This window comes from Tauraco erythrolophus, chromosome 22 (genome assembly GCF_009769465.1).
Source record: "Tauraco erythrolophus isolate bTauEry1 chromosome 22, bTauEry1.pri, whole genome shotgun sequence".
NCBI lineage: Eukaryota > Metazoa > Chordata > Aves > Musophagiformes > Musophagidae > Tauraco > Tauraco erythrolophus.
Genome location: NC_141486.1, coordinates 2134562 through 2150860, shown reverse-complemented (window position 1 = coordinate 2150860; position 16299 = coordinate 2134562). Strand labels below are relative to the sequence as shown.

General features: G+C 54.7%; 1 protein-coding gene across 1 annotated transcript in view; it reads right to left on the bottom strand.

The window, feature by feature from the left end:
* Window positions 1-11884, bottom strand: part of ARRDC1 (arrestin domain containing 1) — a 36113-nt gene extending 24229 nt beyond the window's left edge. The window contains exon 1 of the mRNA XM_086625200.1: window positions 11767-11884. Coding sequence (XP_086481326.1) covers window positions 11767-11884 — 118 coding nt within the window. The remainder of the gene's footprint in view (window positions 1-11766) is intronic.
* Window positions 11885-16299: the final 4415 nt, after the last annotated feature.

Below are 16299 nucleotides of genomic sequence, written 5' to 3'. Positions count from 1 at the left end.
TCTATTGTGGAAGGAGAAGAGTTGTCTAGAAGAGCAGTTCACGCTTTCCATCTCAACTCAAACTCAAACCCAAGCCCGTAGCCAGGCCCCGGGAAGTGACTTGTCTGGAGCTGACACACATCGAGAGCATCTCCTGCACCAGCAGCTGCCTCCAGCACACAGAGCACTTGGCAGCTGCTGCTGCCCATGACCCAGGGGACATCCCACCTCCCGCAGCCTGCCAGCCCATCGCACAACTCACCCCCAATACAGCACTCTCCTCTCAGACTGCAGACAGGCTCCCAGCAAAATACTGAGTCGTTGCTACAGTCTGACCCATCTTTGTGCCCGCGGGCAATGCTCCTGCCATGCACAAGCCCAGGTCGGGCTCAGGACCACCCTGCAGCCCCCTCCGCAGTAGCATGAGCTTTAGCACCATGTAGTCTCCAGGAGCGAGATCTGCTGCTCAGTCGTTCCTGCCCCAAGTTGGCACCTGCCATCTGTGCCCTGCAAGAGTCTGGACCAGCCGAATCGCTCACGGCAGTGAAAGGGACAGTCCCTCCCTTGCTGGCCCCAACCTTTCAGGGAGCTGATTTCCAGGGTGGCAGAGCCAGCCCTGCAAGGCCAAGCTCAGCAAGGAGGAGGGAACCAGCCACCTCTCCCTCCTGGCCCCACAAGCCATAGGGGCCAGAAACAGCCCCAGGAGAAGCACCTAAGCATCCTAAGCATCACGAGTGCCTTGCTCTCCCTGGCTGTAGTGACACGGCTGTATCTACCCGCGGTCAGGCTAAGGCAGGACCCCCCAGCTGGGTCTCCCACATAAGCCGCAGGACACCCAGACCCACCCAACATAGCCCCACGCTGCGGGAAGGCGGGAGCAGCTCCTGAGCTCAGCCTGGAAAAACTCCACTTGTAGCAAGAACAGGGGAGCGACAGCTCTGCTACATGGGCAAGGTGACCTAGAGCCATTATTCTGGCTACACAGGAGTTATTTCAGCCAGAGTCCAGCCCAACACGAGGAGGGACATGTCTGCGTAGGTAGTGTCAACACATGGAGGATGTCCTCGTTCCAGCAAACGCAGAAATCTCCAAAGGGAGACTGGGCAGGTGTGTCCCTGTAGAAGAGCAGAGTAGCAAATCTCGGATCTTCTCAGGCAGGCCGATCCTCTCCTCTCCGCGAGCAATTTCTTCCATCAGGTTGAGAGCAACAGGGAAACTGATATTTTCCAGCTCCTCTTCAAAATCAAGGGTCAACGTACATCCCAAGAGAAGAAAGCCAACTCTTGGGCTCCTGTTCAGAACAAACTCCTGTTCAAACCAAAGGCTTTTCTCCCTTGTAGAGCTGACAGGTTTATTTATAGCATCACAGCGTTTTATCAGCACGCCGGCTGCCCTTGGAGGAATGGGGTCATCTCGAACATCTGGAATGAAATCCCTGGTTGAGAACGTTTAACGAGCCTGTCTTGGCACATGTTGGGCTGTGGGTGGAAAACTCACCGGCAGACAAGGCCACACGGGCTGCAGGAGCAGGACGGCCGCGTGCCACAAAGCCTGTGCGTTGGACCTGCCAGTCCTGCTGCCAAAGGCAACCGCGGCTCCTTAGCAACAGGCACGAAACGCCGCAGCATCCGCGTGCAGGGCCCGACCGACGGGCTGCACCCTGTCCAGCCCTTCGCCCCGGTCCCCACCACGCTGCTGCTGCCACAACCGCCTCGCTGCTCACCAAACACGCTCCACAAAGGACTCCCCGACACTGCCTTTCTCCAAAATTGACTCTTACAAAAAAAAAGAACAAGCTGTTTTGCTTTGTTTTCAAGCTTTGGATTGATGTAGGTCCCAGTGCTGCACCACTCAAACAGCCTGGGAAGAGAGGTGGAGAGGAATGGGGTTACTCTGCCTTGAGAGCCTGCAAGGGCAGAGGTGGTGGTACTGTAATAGCTGGGCAGCACAGAGTCCATGCACGCAGTCTAGCAGAGGTGTACAGCTGCACAACAACCACCCCCTCCATGATGCCACCTACCCCAGCCTCCCTGCTGAAGGCATCAGAGCCAGGCTGCCAACCAACACACCCACAGGCTTCCTGCAGGAACAGCCCAGGACAGGCAATACCCCTCGATGGCAGCTATGGATGAAGCAGGGAAAGAGAAAGTTGTACCTCAGATCAGTTTTGGGAGCGGAAACTCTTGCCCCATCCTAAACCGGTGACACAGTTCAGCAGAACCACTGCATGCAATGCCCACTGCCACACACGGGGCAGGGGTGGGCAATGCCAGCACAGTCCTGGTGCAAGGAGAGCAACCGAGCACCACCACAGCATGCTGAGGGACCTGCGTCTTCCTCCCAAGCCAGGATGGCAGATGCAGACACCCCTGAGCACTTGGAACAGCCAGACCAGACAGCGGTATAGGAGGCACTGCAGGAAAGTAAGTGTTTGGCAGGGAGAGGCAGATCTCACAGCTCACTACGGGTATCTCCCTGCCAGCCACCCACCTCAGCCACACTGCCAGCACTCACAGCCTCCTCTCCTAACATCCATCCGAGTACCAGAGGGGAAAGGCAAAGACGTTGCAGAGCAGCAGAAGGCTGGAGGAGATAGCGGCGGCGTTTCATGTGGATCTTCAACTGCTCTGATGTGTGAAGCCAACTTTCAGTCTCAAGAAACTTCTTTCCTTTCTACTTCTCTGGACAAAAATTCAGAGGGAGAAACTCTGACTTGTCTGGAGACTGGCATGCCTGCTCTCCCTTCAGACCTGTGCCGGAGACTCGCTTCTGTTCACCCCATGCACGAGAGAGCTGGGGTGAACAGCTAGGACAGGACTGAGCTCCAGGCAGGGCTTGCAGCACGAGCCACGCTTGAGCTAAGAGCACCTCAGTGTGTCACCCAGCAGATCCCAGCGAACAACATGACCTGTCACTACCTGCGCCACCTCCTCCCCACCATCCTTTCTGCACAGAGCTCAGCACCGCTCCATAGCCAGGGAGCAGACCAGCTCCTTGTCCTGCTGCCCGGAGCAGTGACACCCAGCTCTGCGGGGCTGCTGGCAGGCAGGTGCTGCCAGCTTGGTACAGAAACACTTCGTATTTAGGATCTTGGTGAGGTCCAGGCAAGATTTACTCACAATCCTCTGAACACAACAGATCCTGATCTACTGCCATCCTTCTCAGGGGACCTGGGCAACTTAAACTTGCTTTTGCGAGCCTTGGGCAACCTAAATCGAAGCAAGCTTTGCTCTTCAAAGCGAAACAAGGCCGTACATACATAAGCAGTCAGAGCATCTTAATCTTCAGCGTTTGGCCCCTAGAAAAGCTCTGTGGGAGCGGAATGCAAGTCCCAAATGCCCGAAGTGCAGCCAGACAAGTGGAGCGGAGCCAGCAGCTCGCCCCGGCTCTCAGGAATGCTGATGGACGCCAGGACCTGCCAGCACTCAACACTTCAGCCAGCCAGGGACCACAGTCACCCTTCCTTAGGCTCAAAAGGACTGAAACAGAGAAGAACCTCTTTTTTTTATAGCTTGCCCAAACTGAAATAGGTTTCCACCCAGCACTTAGCACTACTTTAGGTCGAAGCAGTTGAGATATTCCGGTACACTTGACTTGGCTGTCTAAAAAAGGAAGAACTGGGCAAGAAACCCCACCACAGTGTACCACACAGTGCTGCAGGTCCCAGGAGGCATTTGCTGGGTGCTTTAAGACCAGTCAGGTCCACACTGTAACAAACTGCCCCTTTAAACTCATTAACAAACTTGATTGTTCTTTCTCAGCAAACGAAGCCAGGCACCTTCTGCCGCCTTGCTGGCAGAACAGGCTGGCAATTCACCTGACCCGAGGAGCAGCCAGGGAGGCTGAGCTCTCTGATGTTCTGGGAACACACCTCTGTTTGTGACCACCGCCAGCTCCACTCTGTTCTTCCCACACCCCCAAGCAGGTTTAACAAGCTCTGCCCCCCCAGACAGCCCCTCTGCCCCCCGCTGCAGGAGCATCACCCCTCCGCGCTGGGTGCAAAAGCCACTGCAGGCAGATAAACAGGCGACTGATCAGGTTTCTCTACTTACCACAAAGAGGTTGATTCACCAGAGCCTACTCCCTTTTCAGGCTCTTTCTAAATAAAGGCTTCAAAGCGTTCTGGAAATTCATGCTTAACAGGCTTACTGTAACACCAGAGCACAAGGGCTGCTGCAGGCCAGACTCTGCTGCGGGACTGAGTCACGCTCGTTGTCTTCTGAGACTCTCGGATACACTTGTCTAGGAGTTAAGGCTTAGAACAAGTCTTGTTGGCTGGTGCTCGTTTTGGAAGATCTCCCGGGCTTCTCAGCAACGGCCAGCCCTGCCAATGCAATGCAGATGCTCAGGAGAGGAGGTGCTGCTCCTCCATCCCCTCCTGCGGCTCCAGGGATGCTCCTGGGCATGAACTCCCCAGGACTTGCTCCCTATCCTCGGAGTAGAGCACTCACACAGTCAGCTCAGCACCTACTCGGCCAGGAAAAGGCCTGTTACAGACTGGACACCCCCCACCATGCGCATCTGGGGCTGAGAGGATTCAGCACAGACAGTATTGCCCTAACCGAGCATCCTGAGCGAGCTTCATTCTCCAAAGCACCAAGAAGGACTAAAGCAACAAGTTGAGGACTGCTCAGCCATCCTGGAAACAAGTTCTGGTGTGAAGGGTTGGAGCCCACATACAAGGAGAGAGCACAGGGGACAAACAACCGCTCATAACTCCGCACTAAGGCTCATCCTCCCTGCCGCTCCGCTCCAGGCACTGAACTTGCAAGTCAGCAGCTAGAATTTGCTGAGACACCTCCAAATGATTTAGCGCTGCTGCAGCTCCCAAGCACGAGCCCGGAGCCAGCACACCTCCGCCTAGCAGGGGGGGTTTCGAGTGCCTTTTCCTGAAGAGCCTCAGGAGCAGTAAAGCAATCCTGCATCTAGTGACTCCTCCTTCCACCCAGGTACCGGCGCGGGCAGGTTCTCCAGTGGGGGGCAGGAAGGGCAGCGTGGGACGGCGCGATGGGAGATCCCAGCCGCTTCGCCTCACCTGCTCCCCGCTGAAGATTTCACACACCACACCGAGCTCTTGAGCGATGCTTTCGCACGTCTCCGTTGTCAAGAAATCCCCCTCCCCCAGCACCTTCGGAGAAAGCAGCCAGAATCCACTTCATTCTAAGAGCTGCTCCTATGATTTTCTTTGATGCCATTCAATGCAAGCAGCTGGATTCTCTATTTATAGCAAGATCATCAGTTTGGAAAGACAACTTATGTTCTTGTTATTACCAGAGCATCAAATACATAACAAATCCCTGCTATGCTGGGAGCGCTACAAGTTGGTAAGACAGTCCTCATGGTCAGGCTGGACACCTGCAGAGGTCCAAGCAGACAGAAACCAGAGCATTCAGGACTGGGAGCAAAACCCCCGGACCTGACATTCAGTCTCATGCTGACACTCCCTGCCAAGAAGGCACCAGCTCATACCCACACGCTGAGCTTTCCTCCCTGGAGATGTTGCCTTCTGAGGCGGTTTTATTCTAGTCTTATTGCAGGGAGCATTTGGGATTCAGGCAGGGTGTTCAGGAGGGATGGACAGGAAGCTGCTGCAGCATCGTCACCTCTAACCCGAGCTGCTGGAGCCAGAACGACCGAGAGCACGGTTCCCTCAGCAAGAACAAAGAGCTGGAAGTTAGAAGCATTAGTGTTCCAGAAATGATTCATGCTTCTTGGAAGCAGCCTTTTTTTGCTACAGATATTTGATAAGCTCTAGTTTTTAATCAAGATTAAGGTGCTCAAAGGTCAGGGTGGTTTAAACTAGGTCTCTGAATGATTCCAGCCAGGCACTAGCTTGCTACCTTCATCTTGTTGAGGGGGGTCCAAAAGCAGTGTCCATCCTTACCTCAGGAGACCTCCATATCCCTCCACCATCATCAGCCACCACCTGAAGGTCCCGATACACCTGTGGGAGTTTGCTCAAGCTGTTCAATTCAAACACATGGCACCGACCACCCTTCTGAACACTGTACCTGATGCTGGCCAAAGAGGTACCCAGCCACAGCGAAGCACCTTCTGGCGAGAAGCCTCCATCCACAGGCTTCGTCACAGCAAAACACCCAGCTCACACTTGACACTGGCACACCACCAGCTAATTTTAATTAGCCAAAGAGAGTTAGGGGTTGTGGAACTGCTGTTTAAAAGCCATCACAAGCAGATAGAAGCCTGCACATCTTTGTGGTCTGAAGCCATCTCACCTCCCATTTCAGATCCTGGACACGACCCAGGGACTCAGCACACGCAGGCACAACTGTGCACAAGACAAAAATCCGCTGACCGGCAGCAGTCTGGTCCTTTGCTCATTTTCTCCTCTCCTAAGCAGTTTGCACTTCCACACGAGAGATTTGAAGAGTGACAGATTTTAAGAGCAGCACAAAGAGGTAATTAACTTCCACAGAGAGCCCTGTCACTGGAATTCAGAGGCCACAACAGCAGCCTAAAGGCTGTACGTTGGATATCTCAGCAATCAACCCTCAAGAAAAGAGGCACTAAACCAACCCCCAGTCCCTTGTGCGCTTGCCAGGCTGTTTCAGGAGCATTTGCCCTAAGTAGGAGGAAAAAAACTTGCCCCAACATCTGGCAGAGCACCTTTCTCTGTAGAGTTGCACAGGTCAGGTCTGCAGCAGCCTTGCAGCACAACCCAACCACCCCATTGCCATTCTTCCCTTGGAAGAGCCCAGGCATCCCCTTCTCCAGATGGCAGAGGATGGTCTGCATGTCCGTCCTACTCTTCTTGGCCATGAGAACCTCTAGCAAGACTTCACCAAGTCAAGTGGCAGCTATGTGGCTTCTACAGACATACTTCTTCCTTGAAGACAACTTTCAGCAAAAGGTATTCCACAACGTACTACAAGCACAGCACGCTCATCCATGCACCCACACCTCCCGTGTCAGAGGGGCTGGCCCAAGCCACCGTCCTCCCCAGCTGCTCCCCCTCACCTGACCCTGCCCGCAGAGCCATGCTAGGGATGGGGAGCTGCCTCCAGAGAAGAAGGATGTGAACCCACGGACTTGCTCCTTCCAGCCAGGGAGCCTCCCTGCTGCCTACCTGACTCCAGCCCCGAAAGACAAGCTACATCTCTGCCAGCTCTGCACTGCTCCAGGGAAGGAATAAGCACTCACACCCCGTTTGTCACACTTGGAAGCAAATCAGACAGACAGAACTCCGCTCCACTTGTTCTCCCATTTTGTTAAACAAGAGATGTGAGGCTGCAGCATGTCTCCTCGCCGAGGAAAGCAGCAAACAGAGTTTTTCAGATGAGCACAAGTGGTGCGTGCACAGGGGGAGCAGCGGAGAGAGGCACACACTGCAGCGACAAGAGACACAAAACAATCTCATGATTAGTTATTGACTCCAGAGGAGTTGGAGCTCTAGCAGCAAGCCAGCCAGGAGAGCAAAAATCCCTCTTTTGTTCCACAGCCTCAGACAGACTTGGCCACACAGCTCCCTGCTGTCTCACTCCAGACAATGAGAAAAGTAAGTTAATCCGCTTCCCCTATAGCAGGAGCCATCCAGCCCGCCGGAGCGATGCTGCAGAGCGATATTTGAGCATTCCTGCACATCAGTGCCAGCCTCGCCTCATCCTGGCACCCACTGCCGCTAGCGGATGCCAGACGGCTCGAGGACCTCACCGGGCACTGCCGGTATTGCCAGGGATAGCGACAGCTTTGGATCCGCTCCTGCCTTCCAAACCCACCGGGCCCTCGCTCAGCTCTGCACTGCGGGCACCGCGCTCCCTTGCCATGCTGCACCCTGAAGCAGAGACCAGTTGTGAGGTCCCTCCCACCCCAATGATGTCCAGGTGAGCTACACTGCCAAGCACAGAAATTCCAAATCCACCTTTACAGAACACAAACTTCAGACTTACTAACCGGCAATCGAATCCATCCTTTCAACATCAGCTTCCTAAGCAGCCCAAACCACAGCCTTTCTACAGGAACAACGTCTTCCTCTGTTTCAGAGGTCAAGTGGTGCAGAGGATTGTGGCCAACACAGTCCATCAGCATCACCTCTTTCCTCCAGGGAGGGGACAGGTTACACACACGTCAGAAGCACGTTACACATTAGCCAAACCCATTGCCCTCCTAGGGAAACCGAAGTCATCTCTTAGTTTGGACACGACTCAGGATTCGAGTGATCTGCTTTTCAACCCCCTTCCTCACCACCAGCTTTCTCACTTCTCCATACAAGAAGTGAGAGTATTTAGTACATTTAAGACTAGAGAAGGAAATGGTAATTCACAGGTTCTCTGCTCTGCAGAAATGGGAATTACGTACCTGAGTACTTCTAGAGCACGAACAGACATAGGTGCCTGTGTCTGGAGCTTTGTAGTTCAAGGCAGTGATTTTAAAGTCATCACTGCAGAAACCTGGACAGCTAAATAACAGAGTAGAGAATAGCAAAGGGCTGAAATCTGCTCCAGAAAGCACTTGCAGTTTCTTTACTCCAAGTGACCCAGGCGAGAGGGCTGTTATTTTAACATTACACTTCTGCCCGCGAGAAGCCTCGCTGAACGGCCGGCAGCAGGGCCGAAATAACCTGCACGGCCCCTGGAAGCCACAGAGTCGAGAGGAAAGTGCTCCAGCATCCCCCAGCAGCACGAGCCTTTGTTCCAGCATGCTCCTGCCAGCGACCAGGGCTGCCTGCCCTGCTCCGAACCAACTTATTTCCCTCCTCCCTCCCCCCAAAATTAACTCCATCTCCAGCTGTCCCAGCGCCAGCTTCCTGTTAAGATTAATTATTCTTTGTACACCCGTGTTTGATGATTTACCCAGCAAGCCAGGCACAATGATTAGGAATTCTGCCTTCCCATTAGGGCTCTCCCCCGAGGCTCACGAGTTTTCGGGGAAGGACCTTCACCCTGGCACAGCCATGGGGAGGAGTGTGCCTCCCAGAAGGTCTGCATGAGTCACCAAAGGCCAGTCGTCATTTGGTCAGCTGAAGAATACACTGAACAGCCTTCACTGCTAGTCAGCAGGGCTGGCGAGGAAGCCAGTGTAGGTGGGAGCATTTATGATCCCGAAAGGTGTGTCTCCAGTTACGCTTTCCTATGACCCAAGATTTCTGGCGTGTTTAGCAAGGCGGAACGAGCTTTGTTTGTTTGTATTGTCCACCTTTCAGAAGGTGCAATTTCCAAGAGCCAAAAAACAAGTTACTGTGTGAAGTTGTCATCTACAGGCTTGTTTGCATGTGTGATCTCCAAAACCACAACACTGAGAGAAGCCACCACACCAGACTGGTCCAGCTCAGGAAATGGAAAGCACTGAGCTTCAGTGCTGTGGGCCAGACTGCAATGGGCAAGGACATTGCATCTCCTCCTGGGAGCTGCTTATTAGTCTGAAAAGTCACTACTGGTCACAGAAGGTGTAGGTGCACATACTAGGTAAGACAAGTTGATGCCACCCACGTCTCCCCACACCACGGCAGAAAGCCACAGCATGTCAGAGGTTGTCCGATCCCTCCACTGCTAAGCCCGTGGAGCTCAACAGGGCTGACCGGCCCTTTCAAGACCTCTTTCCAGCAGGTAGTTGCCTGCTGTCACATCAAGGAGGATACTTCAGCAGCTACATGAGCCTCCTCATCTGAGGATGAGACATTTCCTTCAGCCAGAAGGAAGGAAACGGTGCCCATCCAAAAGATCCCTGGCCCCAGTGTGGAGGGTTTAAATGCCAGAGACCATAGGATACAGAGCAGCAGTGAGGACACACAGCAAAGAGTCACCTCGCACTCCGCACACTTTGGTGTCATATCCCAACATGACTTATTTGGGCAGGTTCAGACACCAGTTATGGAAAGTTTCCGCCCCAGCTGGTAAAGCCAATTTGCAGGGACCTCAGCCCAAAACAGCTGCTCAGGTCACCTCTGCACAGAAGCAGAAGGAACAGCCACACACAGCCTACCTCAGATTTTGGCTTGATGCTTCTACCAGCTTTCCTAGAGCCCTGCTCAGCTGCCCCAGCTTCTCACCAAAACCCCTGCATTAGCATCAAACACCAGATCCAACAGCAAAACCTCTCCTGACTTCAGGACCAATGCTTACGCCAGACCCTGAAGTTTCACAGAGTCAAAGCAATAAGGAAGCAGAAAGAAGGTCCAGAACAAAGAAACACCTTCCTCCTTCCCCCCGACAACCCGCTGCAACACACCGGGAAGCAAAGGAGATCTGGTGTAGAGGAGAACCTGGCAGCTCCTCTCCAAGATGAGAGTTGTAGAGGCAACAGCAAGGTGTAACTGTGGCCAGCTGGCAGCACACGGGGCCAGCACAACCGAGTTCTCTGAGGCCAAATGCTCTTGTCTCAACCAAGAGGCACCTTCAGGAACAGGAGTGGAAGTCAACGGGATGGGCCGAGGATGGAAGTCAGCCACACTTCATTAAGAACGCCTTTGCTGGAAGAAGTACTGCTGGAGTACTCTCCAAGGAGATAAACGCTGGATGTGCAACTGTTTTGCTCCAACAGGAGTCAAACAGGCTACAAGCCTGTGCTTGTCCTAGATAGTTGTTTTCCTGAGGAAGCTTCCAAAAAGCTATTGCAGACAACTGCGAGAGGTGTTCACAAAAGCAAGACATAGGCAAGCACAGGCACCATCATTCAGGCTGACGTCTCCGTTCAACAGACTTCGCATTTTCCAGTCCTTGGTCTTTTTTTCCCCCTCCCAATAATTTGTTACAAAGGAAGAAGCATGCACATAGGAGAAGCAAGCAAGACAGCAAATCGGTTCACATTTCCATGGCACAAAGCACAAAACTAACTTGTCAATGCAAATGACTTCCCTCGGGTAGGGGAACAAGTTCCCAGTTTGGAAGATCTTGAACCCAGCAGCTCGTCTCCCCCCAGTCCATCCCCATCCCTCCACCCTGACACACTGCACCAGCCTCCAAAAGGGCCTGGGTCTCACTCGGAGCAGCAGCCACCCACGTGCCCCATACCTCCTGCACCACGAACACAGCAGAGACCACTGCTGCCGGCCTGCAGCTGCCCCGCGGGCAGGCTCTCCACCCTGGCACACACAGGACCATGTTCTCAGCCTGGACGTCTCCCGAACTGGTACTTGCACAACTGAAAACGTTCAAGTTCATTCGTTACGAAACGGCTGCCTGCCACGGACCGTGCTTGGGAACGGGAGGGCACGGCTCCTGCCGCGGCAGGGGCAGCTGCCAGGGCATCCCATCACCCATCTCCTCCCGGCCTCCTCCCATCGCCCTGCCATAAAAAGTACGTGTTTCGCTGCTCTGTCAGACCCAGGAGCGCATGGGCACGATGGGCAGGGGCCACCTCGGAGATGCCAGCAGCCCAGGGAGGCCACAGGGCTGCGGGAAAGGCTGGACACGAGGCCAGGCTCCTCTGGCCACCTCCCGGTGCCACCACCCTGGGCACGCGCCAGCTTCGGAGGCTCCTGTGAAACAAGCTTGTGCTGGTTTTCTATTTTTATTTTTTTTTTTGGATGGGGTGGTGGTGTTGGCTTGTTTGCTTTTTTTTATGGGATGGAAGGAAAAAGTAAGAGGAAGCAGAGGAGGAAATAACCCAGCAGGTTGCTCCTACCAGCCCCGAGCCGCCTCACGGTCACGGCGGGAGAGGCAGAAGCGAGGTGCGAGCCCCGAAGCCCCCGGTCCCCAGCGCCGGGGGGGGGGGGGGGGCGGACCCAGCTCCCCCCGGCGCCCCCCGCCCCGGCCTCGGCCCTTGGGCCCCGCGGGGCGACCCGGCCCGGCCCACCCCGGCCCCGCCGCCCGGGGCAGGCCGCGGGCTCACCTCGGTACTGCAGCGAGCCCGAGAGGCGCACGGTGACGGTGCCGGCCAGCGGCTCGCCGGGGCCGTAGACGACGCGGCTCTCGCCCAGGCGGATCTCGAACAGCTGCACCTTCCCCATGGCCCCGCCGTCCCCACCGGCCCGCTCCGCTCCGCTCCGCCGGCAGCGCTACCTGCCGCCCCGCGCCGCGCCGGCCCGCGACGTCCCTGCCCCGGCGGGCCGGCTCCGCTCCGCCCCGCCCCGCCCCGCCTCCTCCCGCCCCGGCCCGGCCGCGCCGCGGGGCCGGGGCGGGCCCTGAGGCAGCGAGCGAGCGCTGGGAAGGGCCGCGCTGTTGGGGACGGGGCGGGCGCTGGGGGAAGGGGCAGCTGGTGGGGACGGGCTGTTCTGCGAGGGACGGGGCAGCTGTGGGGCCGGGGTGCGAGGGAGGGAGGGAGGGAGCCGGCTATGCTGCCCCTTCACGGGGCCATCTTGCCTCCCGGTGCTCCCTCTAATCTGATCTCCTCCCTGTAATTCTCACGGCCCAGCTGTCACCTCGCCCTTCTCCTATTTTTATAACCCCAGTCGCTGTAAGTGACCAGCAAGAGGCACATACGGGGGTCCCGACAGCCGCTCGGGACTAGGGCCGAGGGGTACACGACAGCCCCGCAGACCGGGGCGCAGGTGTCCGACCCATCCGGGACGGCCCGGGGAGCCGGGGGCGAGCGGCGGCATTCCCTCTGGCACACTCGCCCAGTGCCCCCTCGGCACGGCGTGAGTGAATAAAAACCATCTGTAAAACCCACCCCAAACGCAGCGCCGGGGAGCGGCACCTCCGGCGAGGCCTCCCGGCTGCACGCACGAGCGGAATGAATAAGTATAAATCCGAGCTGTTTATCCGCAGTGCACGCCCAGCCCGGACCCGGCCGGACAGACGGACATCCTCCCGCAGACCCGCTGCAACGCCAGCCCGGGCACACGGGGCCGCGGGATGCTGCTAAGGGTGGGTGTCACAATGTAAAACCCCTCTGAAAGCACCAAAGGAATTTGCGTATTCCCAGTGCACAGGGCTCCTGCTGGGAAGCTCTTCCAGGCCCTCCCTCCTCCAGTGTTTAAGAGCTACCTCTTATTTTTCCAGCCTGCGTGTAGTCACAGGCAACGTACACCCCCATGCTCTTGTGCCAAGGCTTTCAGCAGCTCATCTCCTCCCGCAGGGCGTACCCTGGGATGCATCCATCCATCCATCCGCCACTCTCCTTGTGCTGCCCTTAGCTTTTGTTTTGCCAGGCTACGCACGCCGATTTTCTCCAGTCTCATTTTTTTTTTCTTTTGTAAGACGAGCCTGCAGCCTCTTTCATCAGTCTCTGCAGCCCCTGTTTAGCTCTGCCAGGAAAAACAAACAAATATGGGGGGGGATGAAAGCACCCTGTGCTACAGCAGATTTTACTGAGCCCGTTTCTCCCATGGAAAACAGCTGAAAGCTCAGGGCTTTGTGCACTATCGAGGGGCAACACTGTCACCCTCACCCCAGAGAGACACTGCTCGCATGACAACTCGGGGTAAAAAAAAAAAAACCCTTTGCCAAAACCAAACCCCTCACGCTGCGGTGCAGCTCCTCTGACGCAAAGAGATTTATGCACCTTCTTTGCAGAAAAGTTAATTTTAAGCACGGCGAAGTTGCTCGCCCAAGGTCACAACGTGAATAAAAAGGATTCCTGCGCCAGGAGCGGAACAAAGGCACCCGGGCTCGGGCCACGGCTCTGCTCGCTGTGGAACAGCTACAGTACTGCAAGACAGGCACCCTGGGCGTGGGCACAAATACAGGAGCCCTTCTCGTGACATGGCCAGCAACGATGCCACGGCATTAATCCATCCCCTGGACCACGGCTACACTGTGTGCAGCAGTTTGTAAGATGTAACTAGATGGGTATATAATTCAATATCATTGATGCCAGTGATGCCAGGGCACCCGCTGTACCCCGTACGGGCCCCGGTGGTGCTGGGTTCAGGAGGGTTTTAGTCATTGGAGTCAAACCTGCGTTTGCATTCCTGCCTCCCTGCTCATCCGCATGTGCCCCGGAGTCAGTCCTGTTATCTAATTGCGTGCAGAGTCACTGGTGCTGAAATTCAGTGCGTTAAAAAAAAAAGAGCTAAGGATGTTTGGTAAACTGCAAAAGATTCACTTTCCTTTTATTTTAGGCCATTGTTTTGCTTTAAAATAGTTGTTTGTTCTGGTGGTGGGAAATCTCACTTCCTCTGGGTTCTGTCTGCTCTCCCTTCCTTCTTTTCCCCTTATTAAAAGGGAAATCTAAAAAGAGAGAAAAGAAAAACAAATGTTAACCCTGGTTTTAAAATAAAATTTTCCTTTCAGATGTCATCATGTTCCCCTAACTTCAAGGAACATGAAATATATTGACAAATAAATAACAGTTATTAAAAAAAAACCAAACACACACCCCCACTGGCACCTGAGCCATGCTCTGCCCACAGCACAGATGAGCTTGGACCAGGGCCCTGGGAGAGCAACTGGGAGCACCCTCACACATCGGCAAAACATTCCCACGAAGGGATCCACTGTAGTTGTGGGTCTTGTACTACTTAAATATGTGTTGTTATATATATATATACACAGAAGACTTCATGGTGAAGTCGTAAGCATTGTCTTGTGACTTAAATTTGTTCGTTTTTCAGCCTTCCAGATATTGTCCTCCAACTGTGCCTGGTGACACGGAGGAGGCACAACCCCACCTGACTGTGCCTCAGTTTCCCCTGCCCTGGACACCATCTCGCCGAGCAGGGACTGAGCTGAGTGAGGGACCTGGGAGTCCTCAGGGAGAGGCACTGCGGAAATGCCGGAGAATGCCTGAGCCGTGACTGACACAGGGTTTAATGATGTGAGCACTTCTGGGTGAGGCAGCAGCACGTTACCCCTCGGGCAGTTTGTTGTTTGCCAGATCATTTCCACTCGCTCTGTTGCTTCAGGGTACATGGGTGCTGGGGAGACAGGTGAGCCTCGCAGGGTGCTGCCCGGCACCCTGGGGATGCTCTTGGCCTCCCCTGCTCTCTAGCCCCGCTGTTACAAGCAGATGAAGAGTCTTTCTCTCAACCCAGGAGTTTTCTTGCTTTTGCTCTTCCAGCCTCTCCTCCATCCTGCTGGGGGGAGCGAGTGGCTGGGAGGGGACTTTGCTGCTGGCCGTGTCAGCCCACCACACTCCATAAGGTCAGGCACTGGAGCGGCTGCGATGGAGGAAGAGATAAAGCAGAAGAGTGGCAGGGCCAAGGAAGCTGGCCATCAGATTTCTTAAACTTCCCTTGGACTAAAATACCCACCTGTGAACAGCGAGTCCATGGAGGCCTCCCTGCTGTTCCAGTTTTACTATATACACCACCAATAACTATTTCATATAACTATGTATGTATATAAAATCCATAATACCGATATATTTACATTACACTTACCTTTATTACCTCTCCAAATCACTTCCCAGCTTCAGTCAGTACCTCACCGCTTCTCAGCCGATCAGTCAACCCCATCATCAGGTACTAACAGCAACAACAATTACCCATTTGTTTCAGGCTGACGCCTTTCACTGGTTCCCACCTACGCAGTATTGTTCAGCCACACCTGCCTGCACACCTGCCCTCTCCTCAGCAGGAGGCCACAGCCAGGGTCCCTCCATCTCCCCTCTGTGGGTTCTCGGGTTCGGTGGGCAAGGCAGCTCACAGCCAGCTTCCCTAAGGGCACAGGGGGGCACTGGAGCTAAGCATCCCGTCCCACCTGTGGGGTATGAAGCTCTGGGATCTCCACGTCCTGGGGCTCTGCAGCAGCTCCCAGCCACTCCTGGAACCTCATCTGGCTATTACATCCCATGGTTGCACCAAGCCTCCCAGACGTGAGCGCCACCAGCCCCACTCTTGGGGTCAATGTGAAGGGAGCAGTAAGTGACCAGGGCCTCTGTGAGGGGGCCAGGCGGAAGCTTTGGGCTCCATCCCCTGGATGCTTCATGACCCTGTATCCTAAGACAGTGTCCCAGGGTTCATTCAAGGAGTGAGGAAAACAAAAAATATCTAAGGGGCTGTAATACCATAATAAATATCATCTGCTTACCCTCATACTGCGTGCCTGATTAAAGAATGTATCTGCTGAGGCATCTCTGCCAGAGAGACGAGACTACCCACCACCAAGGGACAGAAAAATCCCTGCTGCATCCCTTGGCATTTTGCTTCTGCTGCTCATCCCTTTTGCTGCTAACATGCACGCCTTGCTTTTCAGTCCGACTTTGGCAGGCTTCAGCTTCAGCCACTGGTTCTTGTTCTGTCTTTGACATTAAAGAGTCCTCTAGCACCGAGTAATTCCTCCTTCTGATGGTACTAACACACCAAAATCAAGATACTTCTCAATTTTCTTGGTAAACTGAACAGTTTGAGCTCTTCAAGTCTCTCCTTGTAAAGCATTTTCACGTTGTGCTGGCTTGTGTCTACACAAGCCCACGTACTGGCATTTGTGTGTCGATGGAAATCTGCGTGCAGGAGCAGCCTCCCCTGCACAGACACGTGCA